At 50.6% G+C, this 18,857-nt stretch overlaps 2 protein-coding genes across 3 annotated transcripts; both read left to right on the top strand.

Moving 5' to 3' along the window:
• Window positions 1-687: 687 nt before the first annotated feature.
• PIGO (phosphatidylinositol glycan anchor biosynthesis class O) lies at window positions 688-8,098 on the top strand. 2 transcript variants are annotated; one of them, XM_069474398.1, is made up of 12 exons: window positions 688-710; window positions 1,447-1,958; window positions 2,597-2,740; window positions 2,937-3,060; window positions 3,374-3,533; window positions 3,744-3,923; window positions 4,186-4,410; window positions 5,662-5,713; window positions 6,279-6,485; window positions 6,702-6,913; window positions 7,522-7,592; window positions 7,752-8,098. In XM_069474398.1, the coding sequence occupies exons 2-12, from the start codon at window positions 1,448-1,450 to the stop codon at window positions 7,876-7,878; spliced, it is 2,013 nt and encodes a 670-aa protein (XP_069330499.1). In that variant the 5' UTR covers window positions 688-710; window position 1,447; the 3' UTR covers window positions 7,879-8,098. The 2 variants fall into 2 exon arrangements, with proteins under 2 accessions (XP_069330499.1, XP_069330498.1); XM_069474397.1 differs by having other exon boundaries at window positions 4,186-5,713.
• A 3,489-nt stretch (window positions 8,099-11,587) lies between these two features.
• On the top strand, window positions 11,588-17,892 carry FANCG (FA complementation group G). The gene is made up of 14 exons (XM_069474396.1): window positions 11,588-12,184; window positions 12,386-12,476; window positions 12,859-12,990; window positions 13,245-13,447; window positions 14,283-14,418; window positions 14,590-14,720; window positions 14,821-14,967; window positions 15,107-15,258; window positions 15,660-15,726; window positions 15,961-16,250; window positions 16,389-16,435; window positions 16,624-16,779; window positions 17,242-17,365; window positions 17,520-17,892. The coding sequence occupies exons 1-14, from the start codon at window positions 12,104-12,106 to the stop codon at window positions 17,626-17,628; spliced, it is 1,866 nt and encodes a 621-aa protein (XP_069330497.1). The 5' UTR covers window positions 11,588-12,103; the 3' UTR covers window positions 17,629-17,892.
• Window positions 17,893-18,857: the final 965 nt, after the last annotated feature.

Genomic DNA, 18,857 nt, shown 5'->3' with positions numbered 1-18,857 from the left:
ATATGTTTTCATTTCTCTTAGGTATATACCTAAGGAGTGAAATTGCTGGCTCATACAATGTTTAACCTTTTGAGGATCTGTTTTTCAAAACTGCTGCACCATTTTACAATCCCACCAGCAGTGTATTCCTTTCTTCACAGTTTGCCAACACTTGTTATTATCTGTCTTTTTTATTATAGCAGTCTTAGTGGGTTTGAAGTGTTGTCTCCAGCATTTCCCGGATGGTTAATGATGTTGAGTATCTTTCCATGTGTTTATTGATTATTTGTATGTCTTTTTTGGAGAAATGCCTAGTCATATCTGTTGGCCATTTTTTAACTGAATTATTTGATTTTTTTATTATTGAGTTGTAAGATTCAGTTGGAGGTCTTAATAGAAGGTATTATTTATCCCCATTTTACAGATGAGGTAATGCCCAATAATGACAATGAGTGGCAAAGCTAGGATTCAAGTCAAGTTTGACTCCAGAGGCTGTGCTTAACCATGAATGGACAGTGGTTCCCTGAGCTCTAGCTTGGTCTCTTGCCCCCAATTCTCCTAAATCACTAAATCTCCCGTCCAACTCTAGCCAGCCCTACGCTTCTTGACGAACTTCCACCGAGGAGCCGGCAGATGGCGATAGGGCCCCAGCGGGCCGCTCGGTCTGGCGCGCTCATCTCTGTGGTGCCAGGCCACGGGCGCCGCTGCCGCACTTCCGGGCGCCGTTCCAGGTGAGCCAGGGTGTCCCAAGAATCCCCCACACTCTCCTCACCCCAAAATAAGGGATTCTTCTCTCCAAGCTCCCACTCAGAGGTGCCCAGTACTGGGGCTAGGGTTCCCAGGCGGAGGCCGCGTAGCCGTTGGAGGAGGCAGAGACACTCGGATGCCCGGGTCCCAGCGAGGCCCAACCGGCTCCCCAACAGCCAACCTGCTCCGCTGCGCTCCGGAGGTCGTGCCTCAGGTTTCCAGGCGAACCTGGCTGCCCGGAAGCGGAGCATGACTCCTCCCCTTCGTCCCCTTGGTCCCCGCCAGGCGGCGCCATTGGCCGGTCCAGAATTCCCCTGCGGCTTCGAACCCTTGTCACCTAAGGGCGTTGAGATCACGGCCGGTCAGAGAGCAGTCTACCACTTAGAATAAAGTTTCCCTTGTGACTGTCATTTTTCAGCAGTAGGATTTCCTGGTATATTTATGAACGTTCCTGTCCTCTCTCTACCTACAAAGGTCCTGATTCAATAGGTCTGGGGTGGGGCATGGAAATAGCATTTTTAACATCAGCTCCAGGTTGATTGATGCCCAGAGTCTGGGACCTCACCTTCAGAACCATTGCGACGGGTTGGTTTGGGGACTCTTTAAGTCCAGGAAGGCTTCTAAGAGGAAGATTCTACCTGGGCTTTGTAGTCAGGGACCAGAATATCCACTGTTTCTTTGTCCCCATCGTGATGTATTTCCTCCCCTCGCCCCTACCAGGATGCAGAAGATCTCAGTGCTGCTCTTCCTGGCCTGGGTCTGCTTCCTCTTCTATGCTGGCATTGCCCTCTTCACCAGTGGCTTCCTGCTCACCCGTTTGGAGCTCACCAACCACAGCACCTGCCAAGAGCCCCCAGGCCCTGGGTCCCTGCCATGGGGGAGCCAAGGGGAACCCAGGGCCTGTTGGATGGCTTCCCGATTCTCCCGGGTTGTGTTGGTGCTGATAGATGCTTTGCGATTTGACTTTGCCCAGCCCCAGCGCTCCCACATGCCTGGAGAGCCTCCTGTTTCCCTACCCTTCCTGGGCAAACTAGGCTCCCTGCAGAGGATCCTGGAGACTCAGCCCCACCATGCCAGGCTCTACCGATCTCAGGTTGATCCCCCTACCACCACCATGCAGCGCCTCAAGGCCCTCACCACTGGCTCACTGCCTACTTTTATCGATGCTGGTAGTAACTTTGCCAGCCACGCCATAGTGGAAGACAATCTCATTAAGCAGCTCACCAGTGCAGGTCAGTCTGGGCCCCTTTAAAGGCCAGGAGTACCTTGGCAGATTTCTTTTTTAGAAGTCAGAGAGCTAGAATTTTGGTTGCCCAGCTGCATGCTTGACTAAGATGTGGGGGCGGGGGGGGTGGGGGGGCGGGGGGGGGTGGGGGGGGGACAGGGACAGAGAAAGAGACAAGGGCCATGCATGTAGGGAGCTCAGTTTGGGGGACAAAGGAAAGGGGATCCAGGCTTGTGAAGCTTCTAATCTGCATGGAGTGTTGGTTTTACTCTTGGAGAGCCTCAGTAAAGGGGCAGGGGAGGGATGAAGAGGGGAAGTTACCGGTCTCACCTTGTAAGTGTGGAGAAGAGAGGGGAGAGATCCAGACCCAGTTCACTCATTGACTAGGAAAAAGCAAAATAGAGACTGAGAATTAGCAGAGCATTTTGTAGGAAGCAGAAGTGAGAGGTCTGGGTGGAGTATGGTTATTAGGAGTATCTTCCTGTTGGGAAATGTTAGGCCCTGAAGGATAAGGAGTTGCTGAAAGGAATTGCTGTGCCTTAGGGTGCATGTTTGGGATTTCTGATGGGTCTTTAAAGGGCCTCCTCTACTTTTTCCCTGCCCTGACTCTTGCTCAGGTTCTGACTCCCTGTCATGTTCCTGCAGGAAGGCGTGTAGTCTTCATGGGAGATGATACCTGGAAAGACCTTTTCCCTGGAGCTTTCTCCCAAGCTTTCTTCTTCCCATCCTTCAATGTCAGAGACCTACACACAGTGGACAATGGGATCCTGGAACACCTCTACCCCACCAGTGAGCATGGGATCAGAGCACCAAGTCCCTGACTAAGACTGGGAGCTGGGGAGGGCTGCTTTAGTCCACAAACTCTGAGCCTCCCATGGGTGTAATGGCCTGGGCTTGTATCCCTGAACATAGAGGAGTATCAAAGCCTGGCTGGGGTTGAGGAGTGAGCCTTAGTCCCCTGTGCTCAGTGTTCTCCCTTTCACAGTGGACAGTGGTGAATGGGATGTGCTGATTGCTCACTTCCTGGGTGTGGATCATTGTGGCCATAAGCATGGCCCTCACCACCCTGAAATGGCCAAGAAACTTAGCCAGATGGACCAGGTGATCCAGTGAGTATGGGGTATTGGCTGCAGGAGTGGGTTTGTATCTGAGAACCTCAGGATATGTGGTCCCAGGAGAAGTCCTTATCTTTAAGCCTCTTTCCTGGCTGAATTTTGTCTTTTCCAGGCCTTTTCTGATGCTTGGAGCCTCATCCATGTAGAATAACTCATTGTGTGGCTTTGGGCATCAGGGTCATGGCCAAAGAGGTATCTCTTTGCCAAAGGTCTAGGCCCTACTAATGTAAGTCCTAGGTGGGGTGAATGGGACCCTGAGAAAAATTTTTATCCATCCCTACCCTCTGACACATTTCTTGGCCCCCAGGGGACTTGTGGAGCGCCTGGAGAATGACACACTGCTGGTGGTAGCTGGGGACCACGGGATGACCATGAATGGGGACCATGGAGGGGACAGTGAGCTGGAGGTCTCAGCTGCACTGTTTCTGTACAGCCCCACAGCCCTCTTCCCCAGCGCCCCACCAGAGGTGAGGCCTGGGGTGTGCCGCATCTGGTCTCCCAGTATTTAGCCCATGTCAAGATCATATCATCCTCATGGACCCCTCATTTTAGGCCTCCAAATCCATGATCATGGGTATCCCTCACCCTCATTTCCTACCTAGGTACCTATGTCTTCCATCCCAAACACTGACTTCAACTTTGTGATGAACTCATTGATCCCTGTCCTTTCCCTCTAGGAGCCAGAGGTGATTCCACAAGTCAGCCTCGTGCCCACGCTGGCCCTGTTGCTGGGTCTACCCATCCCATTTGGGAACATTGGGGAGGTGATGGCTGAGCTGTTCTCAGGGGGTGAGGACTCCCAGCCCCACTCCTCTGCTCTAGCCCAGGCCACTGCTCTTCATCTCAATGCCCAGCAGGTAGGTAAGGGGGCTGGGCTTCCAGGTGACAGAGCTAGGGTGGGCACGAGAGAAGCATAATGACCCATTCCATTTTCCTTTGTTTAGTCTTAATCCCACCTTCCATAGCTATGTCCTCCTTCCATCATCCTCCCATTCCTCCATCCTGCAGAGTTTGGGTCACTGATTTCCAGGTACCCCCTTTTGTAATAGCTATCCTTGACTCTGCCCCAATTTATATCTCTGACCTGTTCCCCTTGACTTCTGGCCTTTTCTTTGCCAGGTGTCCCGATTTCTTCACACCTATTCAGCTGCTACTCAGGACCTTCAAGCTAAGGAGCTTCATCAGCTGCAGAACCTCTTCTCCAAGGCCTCTGCTGACTACCAGTGGTTTCTGCAGAGTCCCCAGGGGGCTGAGGCGACACTGTGGACTGTGATTGCTGAGCTACAACAGTTCCTGCGGGGAGCTCGGGCCATGTGCATTGAGTCTTGGGCTCGTTTTTCTCTGGTCCGCATGGTGGGAGGCGCTGCTCTCTTGGCTGCTGCCTGCTTTCTCTGCTTGCTGGCATCCCAGTGGACAACATCCCCAGGTTTCCCCTTCCGCCCTCTACTCCTGATACCTGTGGCCTGGGGCCTGGCTGGGGCCATAGTGTATGCTGGACTCCTGGCAACTATTGGCTTGAAGCTGGATCCAGTGCTTCTAGGGGCTGTGGCTGCAATGAGCTCACTCCCCCCTTTTCTGTGGAAAGCCTGGGCTGGCTGGGGGTCCAAGAGGCCCCTGGCAATGTTGCTTCCCTTCCCTGGGTCTGTCCTGTTACTCCTGCTCTTTCGCTTGGCAGCATTCTTCTCTGATAGTTTTGTTGTAGCTGAGGCCAGGGCCACCCCCTTCCTTTTGGGCTCATTCATCTTGCTCCTGGTTGCCCAGCTTCACTGGGAGGGCCAGCTTCTGCCACCTAAGCTGCTCACAGTACCTCGCCTTGGCTCTTCATCCTCAGCAGGCCTCCCACGGCATGGTGGGGCATATGCCCTGAGGCTTGGAGTTGGGTTGCTTTTATGTACAAGGCTAGCTGGGCTTTTTCATCGCTGCCCTGAAGAGACACCCGCTTGCCACTCCTCTCCCTGGCTGAGTCCTCTGGCATCCATGGTGGGCGGTCGAGCCAAGAATTTGTGGTATGGAGCTTGTGTAGGGGCACTGGTGGCCCTGTTAGCTGCTGTACGTCTGTGGCTTCAGCGCTATGGTAATCTCAAGAGCCCTGAGCCTCCCATGCTCTTTGTGCGCTGGGGACTGCCCCTAATGGCACTGGGCACTGCTGCCTACTGGGCATTGGCTTCGGGGGCAGATGAAGCACCCCCACGTCTCCGGGCCCTGGTTGCTGGGGCATCAGTTGTACTACCTAGGGCTGTAGCAGGACTGGCTGTTTCAGGGGTTGTGCTGCTACTCTGGAAGCCTGTGACAGTGCTGGTGAAGGCTGGGACAGGTGCTCCAAGGATGAGGACTATCCTCACTCCCTTCTCAGGCCCCCCAACTACTCAGGCTGACCTGGATTATGTGGTCCCTCAAATCTATCGACACATGCAGGAGGAGTTCCGGGGCCGGCTGGAGAGGACCAAACCTCAGGGTCCCCTGACTGTGGCTGCTTATCAGCTGGGGAGCGTCTACTCAGCTGCTATGGTCACAGCCCTCACTCTGTTGGCCTTCCCACTTCTGCTGTTGCATGCAGAGCGCATCAGCCTTGTGTTCCTGCTTCTGTTTCTGCAGAGCTTCCTTCTCCTGCATCTGCTTGCTGCTGGGATACCCATCACCACCCCTGGTAAATATATATCTCAGCCCTGATTCATCTAAGGACAGTAGTGATGTGAGTTCAGCCCCTTTTGTTTTCAGGGAGATGTTGCTCCACATGTTCCTCACCTTGACACCAGGTTCTCATGCCCCACACAGTTGGGAAGGTCTTCCTGATGTCCTCTCTCTTACCTGCCATAGCAAAGCTAATCGATCCCTCCTGTTGGCTCTCAGGGTTCATGGAGAGGGAAGACAAGGAGTCCTCTGAGACTCCTTGTGGAAATGCTGCATCCTCATTGGCATATTTCCTGATTTTCCAGTGATGGAAGTGGTGAATTATGAATATATAATGGCATATTGAGCCATGTGTGTTTGAGAGAAAGAGATTGACCATAGTGCGGTTCAGATCAGCATGGTGGGGCTTTGTGCCCCAGAGAGAATTAGAGTAAGTATTGACTGTGAGGAGGTTGGGGTGATAGACATGTGAGTGTGTGTGAGAATTAGCACTGAAGTAGTAGGAGTATATGATCCTGGGGCAGTAGGCTATGGATTGGGGAATGAGATGTGACTGTAAAGGGGCATATCTTTTCCTCCAGGTCCTTTCACTGTGCCATGGCAGGCAGTCTTAGCTTGGGCCCTCATGGCCACACAGACCTTCTACGCCACGGGCCACCAGCCTGTCTTTCCAGCCATCCATTGGCATGCAGCCTTTGTGGGGTTCCCAGAGGGTCATGGCTCCTCTACCTGGCTTCCTGCTTTGCTAGTGGGAGCCAACACCTTTGCCTCCCACCTCCTCTTTGCAGGTACCTCCTCACCCCTCACTTGCTTCCATTGTTTATTCTGGCTTTGTGGAAAGAAAGGAAACCCCTGGATTTGAGTGGAGAGATGTGGTTTTGTTGGGTTGTTGGCAGCTCTTGGCTTAGGCTAATTGGAACCCAAGCCAACGAGGGTGGTTGGGGACCAGTGTGGACTGGTTCCAGGGTCCTCCACTGATCCCAGCCCTGCCCTCCCCGAGGCAGTAGGTTGCCCACTGCTCCTGCTCTGGCCCTTCCTGTGTGAGAGTCAAGGGCTTCAGAAGACGCGGAAGCCCCCAGGGAATGAAGCTGAAGCCAGAGTCAGGCCTGAGGAGGAGGAGCCACTGATGGAGATGCGGCTCCGGGATGCACCTCACCACTTCAGTGCAGCACTGCTGCAGCTGGGCCTCAAGTACCTTTTTGTCCTTGGCGTTCAGGTAGGTGTAGGAGAGAGATCAGAGAGTTAATGACCACTTCTCATGTGTGTGTCACATTCTTTCATACTTTCAAAAACCCTGGGAAAGAGCCTTGACTGAGGTACGCATAAGTGAAGTGTTTGCCCAAGCCCAGTGGTCTCATATGGCAGCTTTGAGACTTGAACCTGCTGGTCCTGGATCCTAGTCCTGGATTATTTCCTGTCTACAACCTAGATCTGTACCCTGCTATTTGCATTTGGGGATCACTGCCTCAGTGGACAGACTGGAAAAGCTGAGGTAATGACCAAGATTTTTTCCCAAATTGTGGTCATAGATCTTCCTCTTCCTTTTCCCTAGAGGCAGATGTGGTGCTGACATCTTCTTCCACCCTGGGAAGCAGAGCCTGAGTGTTAGCAACACAGATAGACAGTGACTTGCCCAAGGTCACATAGTGAGTCAGTGGTTGATCTAGGACAAAAATTAGGTCTCCTGACACCTAGCTAGGGTTTTTTCCACCGACATGCACTACTTTCCTCCTCCTTCCATTTTTCATAGGGGCCTATAGCAACTCTCCCTTTGCCCTGCTTCCTCCTTCCCTCACAAGTAACCCAGCCCCTCCTCCTCTTTAGATTCTGGCCTGCGCCTTGGCAGCCTCCATCCTCCGCAGGCATCTCATGGTCTGGAAGGTGTTTGCCCCCAAGTGAGTACATTTGCTTGAGAAGTAGATGTGGTGGGGAGGGAGAAGCTTGGAGCAGAGTATGATCATCCTAAACATCCAGGGTGGCCAAGATTTGCTTCTGTAGGGAAAAGGTTCTAGGACTACCTTCTGTTTCCTGAGATTCTCCACTTTTCTTTGCAGGTTCATTTTTGAGGCTTTGGGCTTCATTGTAAGCAGCGTGGGACTTCTCCTGGGCATAGCTTTGGTGATGCGAGTGGATGGTGCTGTGAGCTCCTGGTTTAGGCAGCTAGTTCTGGCCCAAAGGTAGCCTAGGATATGGTTGCTGGCACCTGGCTACAGAGAGAGCTGAAGCACAATTTAGGCTGGACTGTGCAGGTGCTGGATTATCTGTAAGAGAGGCTCAGCCATACCTCTTACCATCATGCAGCCAGAAGCTGCTGACTTCTGGGACTTCATTATTTTGTAACTCAGAATCACAGTGGTGCCTGATCCCTAACTCCTGATTTGGATGCATCTGAGGGACTAGAGGGATTTCTCAAAATGGAATAAAATAATAATGTAAATATGTGTGTCTGAGATGTGGGGGAGCCCCCACCATCCTATAGTGGTTGGGGGAGGGTCATTCTCCTCTCCTACTAGGCACAGATGGAATAAGTCGTCTTAGGCAAGCCTCGCTGCACCTGAGAACCTTTAGGAAGTGATTGGAGTTGTCTGAATTCACTGCTCCCACCTCTTCCCGAATCATTCCTATTATCCCACCTGCCATTTTCCTTTGCCATGTAACACATTTTGTTAAGTTCGTATGCTTTGGCTGGTAAGAGAAAAGAAAAGCCCAGGCATCACGGAGCACACAGACTTTCACTGTCTGGAGCCCCAAGTAATTCTGTGTCCTCTCCTCCACTGTGTCCTCTCACTCTAGAACACCCTTTGTCCTTCACTTCTGTGAAAGCCTTCCTCAACCTGTGCTGCCTTTTATCAGACCTACCTGCCCATCTTATACCCAGCATCCCACCTGGTCCCATTGATTATTCCTGACTTGAAGCCAAAACTGCATGGATCTAATGCTTCTCATGTATGTCTCCTGTGCCCTCTGTTCATCCCACCACTCCTCTGTCATATTTGAAGTGTTAGCATGAGATCCTCCTGGAGACGTCCATCAAAAGAGTTGGGAAGAGTCCCTGGAGAGGTGTCATGACTGGGATTTGAAGTTTGAGCAGGACAGGGGAAGCCAGGACTACTGAAAGATGGGACAGATGTAAAAACCATGGGATAGGCTGGGCATGGTGGCTCACACTTGTAATCCTAGCACTCTGGGAGGCCAAGGCAGGAGGATCATTTGAGGTCAGGAGTTTGAGACCAGCCTAAGCAAGAGCGAGACCCCCATCTCTACTAAAATAAATAAATAAATAAATAAATAAATAAATTAGCCGGGCAATTGAAAATAGAAACAATTAGCAGGATGTGGTGGCACATGCCTGTAGTCCCAGCTACTCGGGAGGCTGAGGCAGGAGGATCGCTTGAGCCCAAGAGTTTGATGTTGCTGTGAGCTAGGCTGACATCACAGCACTCTAGCCTGGGCAACAGAGCAAGACTCTGTCTGAAAAAAGGAAAAGAAAAACAAACCCATGGATCTTTCTGTTCTTTGAAGACTAAGAAAAAGAAAAACAAAACAAACAAACAAAACCATGGGATAGCACCTACCTTTAGTTGGCTGGAAAACAGAAGCTGCGTAGCAGTGGTTGTGAAGTCAAAAGCATTCACTGGTAGGTAGCCAAAGGAATCATTCAAATTATTAATGGCCAATGGTCCCTGGTGTTACAGAGGTCAAATAGAAAGATGATGAAAAGTGTGTACTGTTTCAGGCAATTAGCGAATAGGTCATTGTTAACCCTTGTGGAAAGAAGTTTAATAATGCAAGGGGGAAAAGTTAGGTCCCAGCTAGCCTATAAGATGAATTAGAAAAAAGCCCCTCCTCTAGTCTGGTGGACACAACTCGTATGCATAGTTTGGCGAGCAAACAGTGCCTTTGTGAAGAAAAAAAGAAAGAAAGAAGGAAAAAAAAGACCCTTTCTCCATCCCTAGCATCCATGGGAAGGATTTTAGACCCCAGTCCCTCCTCTCCTCAGCCAAGTACTCCCACCTCCTTTTGCAGGGGCCCCCTTGCCTAGAGCCTAAGGATAATTTGCTAATCTGCCAATCTGCCAGCCACTGTCTATTTCCCTTTCTCCTGATATATCTACAAGATTCTTTTGGAGAAAGGTGCTAGCATATTGATTTCTAATGTTAAAAATTCTTTCTAGCAGGGCACTGTGGCCTGTGCCTGTAGTCTCAGGTACTCCAGAGGCTGAGGTGGGAGGGAACATTGCTTGAGCTCAGGATTTGGAGGCTGCAGTGCACTATAATTGCACCTGTGAATATCCACTGCACTTCAGCCTGGGCAACAAAGCAAGACCCTGTCTCTATTTAAAAAAAAAAAATTCTTATCACTGCTTTTTACTTAAGAGTCCATTTCACACTAATTCATTGATTCTTTTATTGAAATACAATTTACCATAAAATTAACCCATTTCAAGTGTACAATTTAATGGTTTTTGTATACTTACAGAGTTGTACCACCACCATATCAGCACAGTCAATTTTAGAACATTTTCATCAACCCAAAAGAAACTATACCCTTTAGATATCACCTTCCAGCCCCCGGAACTTCTGGCTACCACTGATCTGCTTTCTGTCTCTATGTGTGCCTATTCTGGACATTTCACAGAAATGGGATCATATAATTGGTCTTTTATAACTGGCATCTTTTACTTAATGTTTTCAAGGTTCATCCATTTAGCAGTATATATTTGTACTTCATTCTTTTTCTTTCTTAAAATTGAGATAAAATTGACCACGGAGGAGTTCTACAGAAATAAATCAAAAAAAGAAAATAAATGAGAAGAAATAAATTGAGGTAAAATTCATACAATATAAAATATACCATTTTAAAGTATTTTAATTTTTTTTTTTCTTTTGGAGACAGGGTCTCACTCTGTCACCCAGGCTAGAGTGCAGTGGCCCAGCCATAGCTCATTGTAACCTCGAATTCCTGAGCTCAAGGGATCCTCCTGTCTCAGCCTCCCAAATAGCTGGGACTACAGGCACACACTTATTTTTTTGTATTTTTTGTAGAGACAGGATCTTGCTATATTGCCCAGGTTGGTGTTGAACTCCTGGCCTCAAGAGATCCTCCTGCCTCAGCCTCCCAAAGTGCTGAGATTACAGGCACAGCCTGAGTTTTCTTTCTTTCTTTTAGTAGAGACAGGGGCCTCTCTCTTGCTCAGGGTGGTCTGGAACTCCTGACCTCAAGCGATCCTCCTGCCTCAGCCTCTCAGAGTGCTAGGATTATAGGTGTAAGCCACAGCACCTGGCCTGTTTTTTGTTTTTTTTGAGGACAAAGAGTTTATTAATTTGCCAGCAAATGAGGAGGTTGGCAGACTCCCATCTGAAAGTACCAATATCCTACTACTGACTTTTCATAATGATGTCTTTGTAGTACAGCGTTTTTAATTTCAACGAAGTGTAACTTATATTTTTATTGCCCATGCTTTTATTGTTGTGTCTAAGAACTCGTGGCTAACCCAAAGTCATAAAGATGTTCTTGTACGTTTTCTTTTAGAAGTTTTGTATTTTGGACATTTATAATTAGCTTGTGATCCATTTTGAGTTGATTTTATGTATGTAGGGCGTAGGGTCGAGTTCTTTTCTTTTTTCTTTCTTTCTTTTTGTATGCAGATATCCAATTATCCTAACTCCACTTGTTGAAAAGATTGGACAAGTACCTCTGAGCAGTGCAGGCTGCACATGCACAAAGCCGCGCTGCCAGCAGTCTGACTGCACGTGGTTGAGCAGGCAGTGGTGAGCGCCCTGGTGCTGAGAGAGAGCGGAGAAAGGACGGGCCTTGGTGTCCAGGCAGTGCCTTTTGGAGCCACATTCTGCTCGCCGTGCTTTTCTCCGCCGCGCGTAGTGCTCACCGGTACTACGACTCCCAGCATGCACCTCGCAGCCCGGTCCTCCGTGGAGCGAGAAACCCGGACAGACGAGGAAAGGCAGAGCCACGGACTCTGGTACCAAGACCGGCTCCCGCCAACCCTTCTCAAGGCTGTGGTCTCTGCTAGCCGTGCGACACCACGACCCACACACGCCCCTGCCTCTAGCCCGCCTCAGCCTACCTCTCTGGTCGTTCCGGGCTCGTTTCTGCCCCGAGTTTCCCGCGGGAACTAACTCTTGAAAGAGGACCTACCGCAGCCGAGAGTTTGGCAGGCCCGGCCAACCAGAGGCGAGCTTGGGAGCCGAGGCGGGCAGCGGGGAAAGAGCGTCCCGTTTCTCCTGGAAAGAGTGGGTCGGGCCTGGCTGGGACCCAGAGAGGGGAAGCAGGGGAGCCCGGTGGGGTGCGGAAGTGCACAAGCCCTCCCTGAAAGGGTGGGGGTTTCGGCGGTGGAGCCTCACCCTTCAGAAGCCTCCTTCAGGTTCCAGGCCAAGCCTCGGCCACTATGTCCCGCCAGATTCCTCCGGATTCCAGCTGCCTGGATCTGTGGAGGGAAAAGAATGACCAGCTCGTTCGACAGGTCAAGGTAACACGGCTGCTGGGACCCTCACTTTGCAGCCCCTGGATTCCAGAAAGCGGCTTTGCAGATTTACCCCAGCTGATGCGGGAGGGGGGAGCTGAATTTGACCAAAAAGTGAGAAATGACTGGAAAATGCATTCTTTGCCACTGCTGCAAGGGGAGAAAGAAGGACTGGTCCTCAGTGACACCCCCTTCCACATTTGGCAGGTGGCTCAGGACTCCGGTCTGTCTTTGAGGCGACAACAGTTGGCTCAAGATGCACTGGAAGGGCTCAGGGAGCTCCTCCATAGTCTGCAAGGTAAGCAGAGGCCTCTCCAGGATGGTCAATTCCCCTCCTCCACAGCCAGAGCCCAGTTCCTCTTTTGCATTCCTGGGATTTAGGTGATTACTCAGCGGTCAGGGAGTCGTTTTCTAAGGCACAGAGGGGACTGGTGTGGAATTGTCTTTGTACAGGCAAATCTCCCTCTTCCTTACACACAAACACACACACAGTGGCATTTGAAGAAGTAGTTTCTAGGACAGTCTGATCTAGAGAACTTTCTGCCCTTTCCAGACTCTCTGTCCAAAGGGTAGGTTCTTTATTGAGGCCATTTTGGAGTGGGGTGATCTCTGGCTTGGGGTCTTATTTTGAGAATCTTCCATGGAGAAGCCGTGTATAAAACCAGCATTTATTGCTCCAGGGCTCCCTGCAGCTGTTGCTGTTCTCCCCTTGGAGCTGACTGTCACCTGCAACTTCATTATCCTGAAGACAAGCGTGACCCAGGGTTTTACTGAAGACCAGGCTCAGGATATCCAATGGGGCCTAGAAAGAGGTGAAGACCACAGATTGTTTCCCATCCCCTGCTAGCATCAGTCTGAGTTTAAGCTCTTGTAGAGGGATGGGAGGAGCAACAAAATTTGTCACCTTCATGGAGAGAGATGCCATTCCCTGATCCTCCCTGTAATCCTTAGACCAGGTTAAGGTATTATGATTGTGACCTTTGGGTTCCTGCAGAGGAGGAAAGCCAGAGAGTGTGGGGAGATGGAGGATGAGGTCCCACCTCAGCTGTGTGTACATACTCTACAGTGCTGGAGACCCAGGAGCAGCTGGGGCCCAGGTTGGAACGAGGGCTCATGGAGCTGTGGGACTCCGTCCTCCATGCTTCCTCCCTTCTGCTGGATCTGCTTCCTGTCCTGCACCGTCTTGCTGGCCTGCAGGCTGCCCTCTGGCTGAGCACTGACCACCTTAGGGACCTGGCCTTGCTGCTGCAGACCCTGAATGGCAGCCAGGTAATGGGAGAAATGACCTGGAGCTGAAGGTCTCCTCCTTCCTTCCTTCCTCCTCCCTCCTCTTTTCTTCACAGCTGCAGTAGTGTCATTATGCACTGGAAAGGCTGTTGGGTTGGTGGTCAGAAAACCTGGATTCTCTTAGGGACTCTTGGGTGACCTTGCCCTGGTTGGTCCCTCACTGGGAGGAGTCTCTTTGTAGTGTTTTTAAAAACAGCTTAATGAATTTGGGTAATGTTAGAGTTCTTATGATCTTGCTGAAGTCACCTTCCAGCTTTAGTTTTTTGTTTTTTATTTTTTGAGACAGAGTTTCGCTCTGTAGCCTTGGGTAGAGTACAGTGGCATCATCATAAGGTCACTGCAACCTCCAATTCCTGGGCTCAAGCGATCCTCCTGCCTCAGTCTCCTGAGTAGCTGGGACAACAGGTGCTCACCACCACACCCGGCTAATTTTTTCTATTTTTGGTAGAGACTGAGTCTCACTGTTGCTCAGGCTGGTTTCAAACTTCTGACCTCAAGTGATCCTCCCACCTCAGCCTCCCAGAGTGATAGGATTACAGGTGTGAGCCTCCTTACCCTGCCCCAGCCTTAGTCTTATTGGTAACCCAAATATGGTCCTTGCCCCGTGTTCTCATGGGCTTGTCCTGAGTGAGGAGGCACACTAGAATAGATCATCACTGCCCCAGATTTTTCTTCCTCTCTTTATTCTTACCCCCCAGATATCCATTTCTTAGGACTACGGGATCCCTTGAGCTCAAGGTCCAGCCAGGATAGACTGATACAGGAGAAGAGGGAGTGGTTATGGGCTTGGAGCTTCTGGTTGTCCTTTTCTCCCCAGAGTGGATCCTCTGAGGATCTGCTGTTGCATCTAAAAACCTGGAGTCCCCCAGCTGAGGAATCAGATGCTCCATTGACCCTGCAGGATGCCCGGGGATTGAGGGATGTCCTTCTGACAGCATTTACCTACCGCCAAGGTCAGCTAGCAACCTGACTCATCCCTTCCCCCATTAAGGGGTCCTCTGGACTTACACCTTCTCTGTCATGTCCCATTCAACTTCATGGAACTTCTCTGGATTGTTGTTCCCCATCATGACCCCTGCCCTAAGGGCCTCTTTAAGCTTACACCCTGATTGTGTGATCCTCAGGTCTCCAGGAACTGATCATAGGGAACCTGCCCAAGGCACTAAGCAGCCTGCATGAAGCAGCCTCAGGTCTGTGTCCACGGCCTGTGTTGGTCCAGGTGTACACAGCACTGGGGACTTGTCTCCGTAAGATGGTAAAGACAGTCTTAGGGTCAGCTGGGGGAACCACGGGCATTGTTGATAGCACTTTGCTTTGTAAGGGTAGCTGAGGCCTATGTCGTCCCACCCCTTTAGGGAAATCCACAGAGAGCACTGGTGTACTTAGTTGAAGCCCTGAAAGGTGGATCAGCCTTAGGTCCTCCACTTCTTGAGGCCTCTAGGCTGTATCAGCAACTGGGAGACACAGCAGCAGAGCTGGAGAGTCTGGAGCTGCTGGTTGAGGTAAGGAACTGCCAGGCGAATATATGAGGTAGAGGATTGCTGAGGTGCTTGTATTGGGGTGACTTGACTAGTCAAGATACACGTATAAAGAAGTGTGGTTCCCACAGATTATAGATATACTTTCTTCTTTCTCTTTTAGGCCTTGAGTATCACCCACAGTTCTGAAGCCCCTCAACTTCTCATTGAGGTAGAATTGCTGCTCCCACGACCTGACCCAACCTTGCCCCTTCACTGTAGCACCCAGAGCCAGGCCAAGCACCTGCTAGCAAGCCGATGCCTACAGACAGGGAGGTGAGGTTTACCTTGCTCACCTGAGCTCCTGTTCCCACTTCTGATGCTTCCCCTGGGGTGTGATTTTGCTTTTGTTCCCATAAGTTGGGGGATGAATAAGGCAGTGGTAGGACATAGGTCCCCACTCCTCAGCCTCCTTATTGCTGAACCTGAACTAAGGACTGTTTACCTGGATACTAACCTCTTCTATCTTTGAAACTCTGAAGTCTCCTCTACAATCCATTCTGTAACTGGGGTAGATTCATACTGAACCAGAGTTGGAGCCTCAAGACCCAACCCTCCCTACTACGCCTCAGGGCCCATGAGCATCCCCGTGTTAGCTAAGAGAGAACTTTCTCATTGGAACCCTCGGAAGGCACTGCTAGGGCCTAAGGTGACGTTCATGAGCTATGACTCCTCAGGGCAGAAGATGCTGCAGAGCATTACTTGGACCTGCTGGCCCTGTTGCTGGATGGCTCGGAGCCAAGGGTGGGTGTGTCTTTAAGCTTCTCTGCATTGGGGTGGGTTTTTAAGCTTGTCTGCAATGAGGTGGAAGGGTTTGGGTCTTCTTTGCAGTAGAGCAGGACTGCTGTTTTCTGTTTTTCTATTGTTGTATCTGTCTAATCTGGGGGGGCCAGGTCTTTGCATGGTCAGAGCCTGGTGAAGAGGTTTGGGATGGTGGCTTATGCCTCTTCAAGACACTGCCTCCTCCTCCCACCCCAGTTCTCCCCACCCCCCTCTCCCCCAGGGCCCTGTATGCCTGAGGTATTTTTGGAGGCAGCAGCAGCACTGATCCAGGCAGGCCGAGCTCAGGATGCCTTGACCGTATGTGAGGAGCTACTCAGTCGCACATCATCTCTGCTACCCAAGATGTCCCAGCTGTGGAAGGGTGCCAGAAAAGAAACCAAGGGTCTGCCACACTGCCCACTTTGGGTCTCTGCTACCCACCTGCTTCAGGGCCAGGCCTGGGTGCAGCTGGGAGCCCAAAAAGAAGCAGTTAGTGAATTTAGCTGGTGAGATCAGGGTCCTGGGGAAGGTATGGAGGGATGATTTTCTGACTGGGACCTGAGTTGGTGAGGTCCATTCTCACCTACTCATGCCAGAGTTTCTAAGATTAATTCCTCTTCACCCCATTCCATGTCCTACTTCAGGTGCCTGGAGCTGCTTTTCCGGAGCACACCTGAGGACAAAGAACAAGGTGATCTAGACTCTCAATTTTCCGCTTACCTCCTGAGGTGGTGGTGGTAGAAGTGGGTTCCCCTTCCGTGTGTCCCAGCTCATGAGGGGACTTAAGGGGATTCCAGGCACAAGAAGAAACAGGAGGATTTGGGGTTTAGTGACTGTGAAGCTGGGAAGGCACTTCTTGACTTTAAGAGTGGTCCCCAGGAGCAGCTTCCAACTGTGAACAGGGGTGTAAGTCAGAAGTGGCACTGCAGCAGCTTCAGGCAGCCGCCCTGATTAGCCGAGGACTGGAATGGGTAGCCTGTGGCCAGGATACCAAAGCCCTACATGACTTCCTCCTCAGCGTGCAGATGTGCCCAGGTATGTATACTTGCATGATGCTGGCTATGCACAGATGTGTAAGGATAGTGAGGCCTGGAAAGGGGGGTACTTGGGCATAAGTATAAGGGCGGTGTTCCCAGACAGGAGGGGTGAATGGGGTTGTGCTGTATATACCTAGGGATATACCCAGGTGTGCACATGCAAACATATACAAGTGTGTTTGCAGGGCTCCCAAGAGTTCCCTGGTCTCCCGAATGTCCTCACACACAAAGACCGCAACTGTGCTGAATGGGTTAGGTAGGAGCAGGGCCAGTTTAGCCCTTTGTACTGGGCGGATAGTGGACCTTGGAATAGGACAGGTTGTGAATGATCTACCTCTGCTTCCATGTGTGAGTGTAGGCAAGATACTTGCCCTCTCCAGGCCTCAGTTTCCCTTTTTATAAAAGGTTGCCTAACACTATGTCAAATTCTAAGACTCTGTACTCTGGGGTGGGGCTATAGGTAATCGAGATGCTTCCATTCACCTGCTTCAGACTCTGAGGAGGCTGGATCGGAGGGATGAAGCCACTGCTCTCTGGTGGAGGCTGGAGGCCCAAACTAAGCTGCCACAGAAAGATACTACATGGTGAGGCTGAGGCCTACTGCCATGGGGCTGAGGGTAGTTGGAGTCTTGGAGTCCTTGGACCTGTTGGGGGTAGTGAGAAATGGAAGGGAAGATATGGTTGCCCATATCTTCCACCAGTCTTTCATTCTTAGCCATCACTCTTCTTGCTCTCCAGGTCTCTACCCCTGTACCTAGAAACCTGTTTGAGCTGGATCCGTCCCTCTGATCATGAAACCTTCCTTGAAGAGTTTCGGACGTCTGTGCTGGAGCCTTGTGACCTGTAGCTGCCACATTTCCAAGACTTTAAACTGGGCCTTCTCTCTGCATGGAAGGCTTTCTGCTTTACCATCCTTGGGGAGTATGGCTGGAGCTGACCATTCCTATATAACTCCTGCACTGATGAGTCTGGTGGTAGTCCTGCAAAATTTGGACTAGTTACTACCATTCTGGTTCTGGAGGAAACACTCTGCCACCAAGTCATTGACTTTGCTTGTGGCACATTTTTTCTGGTTTCCCCTTTTCTTGTGTTGAGTAAAATCTCCTATTTATCTGTTGTCTGTCTACTACCTATACTTGAGTGGAAAGGCTGCCTGGTTGAGTGCTGGTTGTCTAAGATGCCCTCTCTCAACATCATCTACCTTATAAACTTGAGGTCTGGGTATGAGGAAAGAATTATAGGAATCCTCACTCAGGCAGCAGTGGCTTTAGTCCTTTCCACTGCCTGAAAGCAGAGCTCCAAAGCCCAGGTTCCTGTTCTAGGTGACAGAGTGGAGTTAGGTCTGGAGGATGGTTTAGACAGGCCTCTCAGGACAAGGGTGGGTACTTGAGACTCACTCCTTCCCTAATCCCAAATGCTAGAAACTGGACCTGTCTCAGCCAAATGTATCTGTATGGGTAGGGGGTGAGAGGTGAATTGAGTCAGCATGCCACCAAGAGCTGCCTAATGATTACAGTCAGGGCCAGCTGTCATTTTGAGCCCAAGGACTTCAAGTCCTAGCGTGCAATTTTCTTGCTGATTTGGGTTCTATTGTATATGAGCTGTGTTCTGTGGTTGCCCTGTGACCTCCCTGGACTTGATTGCCCTCTCTTCTCCAATCATTAATTCCCTATGGTAAGGGGAGCATGCACCTACAAGTGTTTAGAAACTGCATAGCCCGTGAGATTGGGGTTACTATCGGTGTGCCATGACAATAGGGTAGAGTGGAGTAAGAGCTGGGGCGCTAGTCAAAGGGGTCAGGGTAGGGGTGGTTGGAGCCAGCATTTTGAAGGAGCATGGAACATGGTTACGGTGATTGATGATGGAGCTTTAAAGGATCCCCAGGTTTTGGAAGAAAGTGGGTGTGTAGATTATCATTACAACAGGACTAGACTGATACAGGGGTTCAATCCATTGTGCCATGTTCTTCCAGGAGGATAAACTCAGGAGCCAATGAACTGGAGCCAAGTGGGAGAGTCCGCCTCCAAAGGATTAAAGGCTCTCGTTTCACTAGTCGATCTCGCCCTATTCCTTTCG

The sequence above is a fragment of the Eulemur rufifrons genome, chromosome 7 (genome assembly GCF_041146395.1).
Source record: "Eulemur rufifrons isolate Redbay chromosome 7, OSU_ERuf_1, whole genome shotgun sequence".
NCBI lineage: Eukaryota > Metazoa > Chordata > Mammalia > Primates > Lemuridae > Eulemur > Eulemur rufifrons.
Note: the sequence above shows the minus strand (reverse complement) of the source record. Positions and strands in the feature narration are given on the sequence as shown.